Raw genomic sequence first — 2,207 nt, 5'->3', positions numbered from 1 at the left:
ACTTGTTCCAGCTCCTCGACCGTCGATTTAGTGTATCATCAGAAGCTATGAACAATCTCGAAACTCCGTAATCATCTTCCTCATCGACTCCTCGTTCCTCCGATCACCGGGACCGGCATCAGTGATTGATATTTAACTTTGGCCTTTCTGGCCGGCTCCGTGCTTTTTAATGTCGAAACAATGGGTACCGAAAATACTTCATCGACTGCGAACATCTCCTTTCCAGCTAGCTGCTCTCTGTACATTGTGTTGATCCCTCCCAGTGTAGGGAACTTCAATGCCTGGTGCAAGGTCAAAGGTACCGCCCTCATGTTGTGAACCCATGGTCTTTCAAATAGAGTGTTATATCTCATATCCCCTTCAATCACATAGAACTTTATTTCCCGGATGGTCCCGGCGGTGTTCACCGGTAGGGTTATCTCCCCTTTAGTGGTTTCGCATGCCATGTTAAATCCGTTCAACACCCGGACTGTCGGCACTATTTGGTCTTGTAAACCCAACTGCTCTACGACCCTCGATCTAATGATGTTGGCCGAGCTACCTGGATCAATCAACACACACTTAACTCGAGATTTATTTATAAGTACAGATATTACCAGTACATCATTATGCAGTTGTACGATGCCTTCGGCGTCCTCATCATTGAACGAAATGGTTCCCTCCGAGATATAATCTCGGATTCATTTTTTCCTTGTGATAGACAATTCAGTGAGCTTTATCATTGGTCCCTAGGGAACATCAACCCCTTCAATGATCATGTTGATGACGTGCTGAGGTTCTTCTTGTTCGGTCTGTTTGTTGGAGTCCCTGTTCCTGAAGTAATTTTTGGCTCGATCGCTCAAAAATTCCCGGAGATGCCCGTTATTGAATAATCGGGCCACTTCTTCTCTTAATTATCAGCAGTCCTCGGTCATGTGGCCATGAGTGCCATGATACTTACACATCACGTTAGGGTCTCTCTGGGTAGGGTTAGACTGTAATGGTCGAGGCCATTTGGTATCCTTGATGCGCCCGATGGCAGATACGATGCTAGCAGCATCGACATTGAAATTATATTCCAATATCTTTGGTGCCTCCCTGGCCTCGAGTGGCTTATCGAAACCGTTTTTGCTCATCAGTCCCCGGCTACTGTGGCCTCGATCGTTCCTCGTAGGGTGACACCCAAATTCGTTACCCCTTCGATCTTTACTATACGATTGGTACCGATCTCTGCTATACGGTTGGTACCGATCTCTGCTCGGTCTCGACTCATGATCCATGACTTTCCTATACCTATCATTGGATCGGATAGGATAAACAGACCCATAAGGGACCCCGTGCTGATCATCCTCGACTCTGATTTTTAACTGGTACATGTTGTGGACGTTGGCCCAAGTTACCGCCGGGTACTCTACCAAATTTTGTTTTAACTGTTGTGAAGCCAAGAAGCTTCGGGGGTTAAGTCCTTGAGTGAATGCCTGAACGGACCAATCATCGGCAACCGGATGCAAGTCCATCCGTTCCATTTGAAACCTTGATACGAACTCCCTGAGCATTTCGTTGTCTCTTTGCTTTACCTTGAAAAGATCCAAATTTCTGGTTTCGACCTTGATGGCCCCAGCACGCGCTTTCACAAAAGCATCTGCAGCCATAGCAAACGAATCAATAGAATTTGGGGGTAAGTTGTGATACCATATCATTGCTCCTTTTGACAGAGTTTCTCCGAACTTCTTTAGCAAAACCAACTCGATTTCGTCATCTTCCAAGTCGTTCCCCTTGATGGCACATGTGTAGGAGGTCACGTGCTCATTTGGATCCGTGGTTCCGTTATATTTCGGAATCTCGGGCATACGAAACTTCTTCGGGATTGGCTTCGGTGCCGCGCTCGGAGGAAAAGGCTTTTGGATAAATTTCTTGCAGTCTAGGCCTTTCAATATCGGGGGCACTCCTGGGATTTGATCGACCCTGGAGTTATAGGTCTCCACTTTTTTGTCGTTGGCCTCAATTTCCTTCTAACATGATTCCACCCGCTTTGTCAATTTCTCAAGCATTTTTATTATTTCGGGATTGGTCCCGGGCTCAGCTTCATCCGCCCTCCGGGTGTCTTGCTCACTTCTTCGGGTACTCCCCCGGGATCATTCGGGCTCGACCCTACCAGGAGTGTGGCCTTGATTTTGTAGCTACGCTATCACCGCCTATTGAGCCTGCAACATATCGAAGATTACTTG

General features: G+C 47.0%; 1 protein-coding gene across 1 annotated transcript; it reads right to left on the bottom strand.

Annotated features, from left to right (window-relative positions):
• Nucleotides 1-896: 896 nt before the first annotated feature.
• On the bottom strand, nt 897-1,829 carry LOC138901588 (uncharacterized). The gene has a single exon (XM_070189362.1). It carries the CDS (start codon nt 1,827-1,829, stop codon nt 897-899), a length of 933 nt encoding a protein of 310 aa, XP_070045463.1.
• Nucleotides 1,830-2,207: the final 378 nt, after the last annotated feature.

Source organism: Nicotiana tomentosiformis, chromosome 11 (genome assembly GCF_000390325.3).
Source record: "Nicotiana tomentosiformis chromosome 11, ASM39032v3, whole genome shotgun sequence".
NCBI lineage: Eukaryota > Viridiplantae > Streptophyta > Magnoliopsida > Solanales > Solanaceae > Nicotiana > Nicotiana tomentosiformis.
Note: the sequence above shows the minus strand (reverse complement) of the source record. Positions and strands in the feature narration are given on the sequence as shown.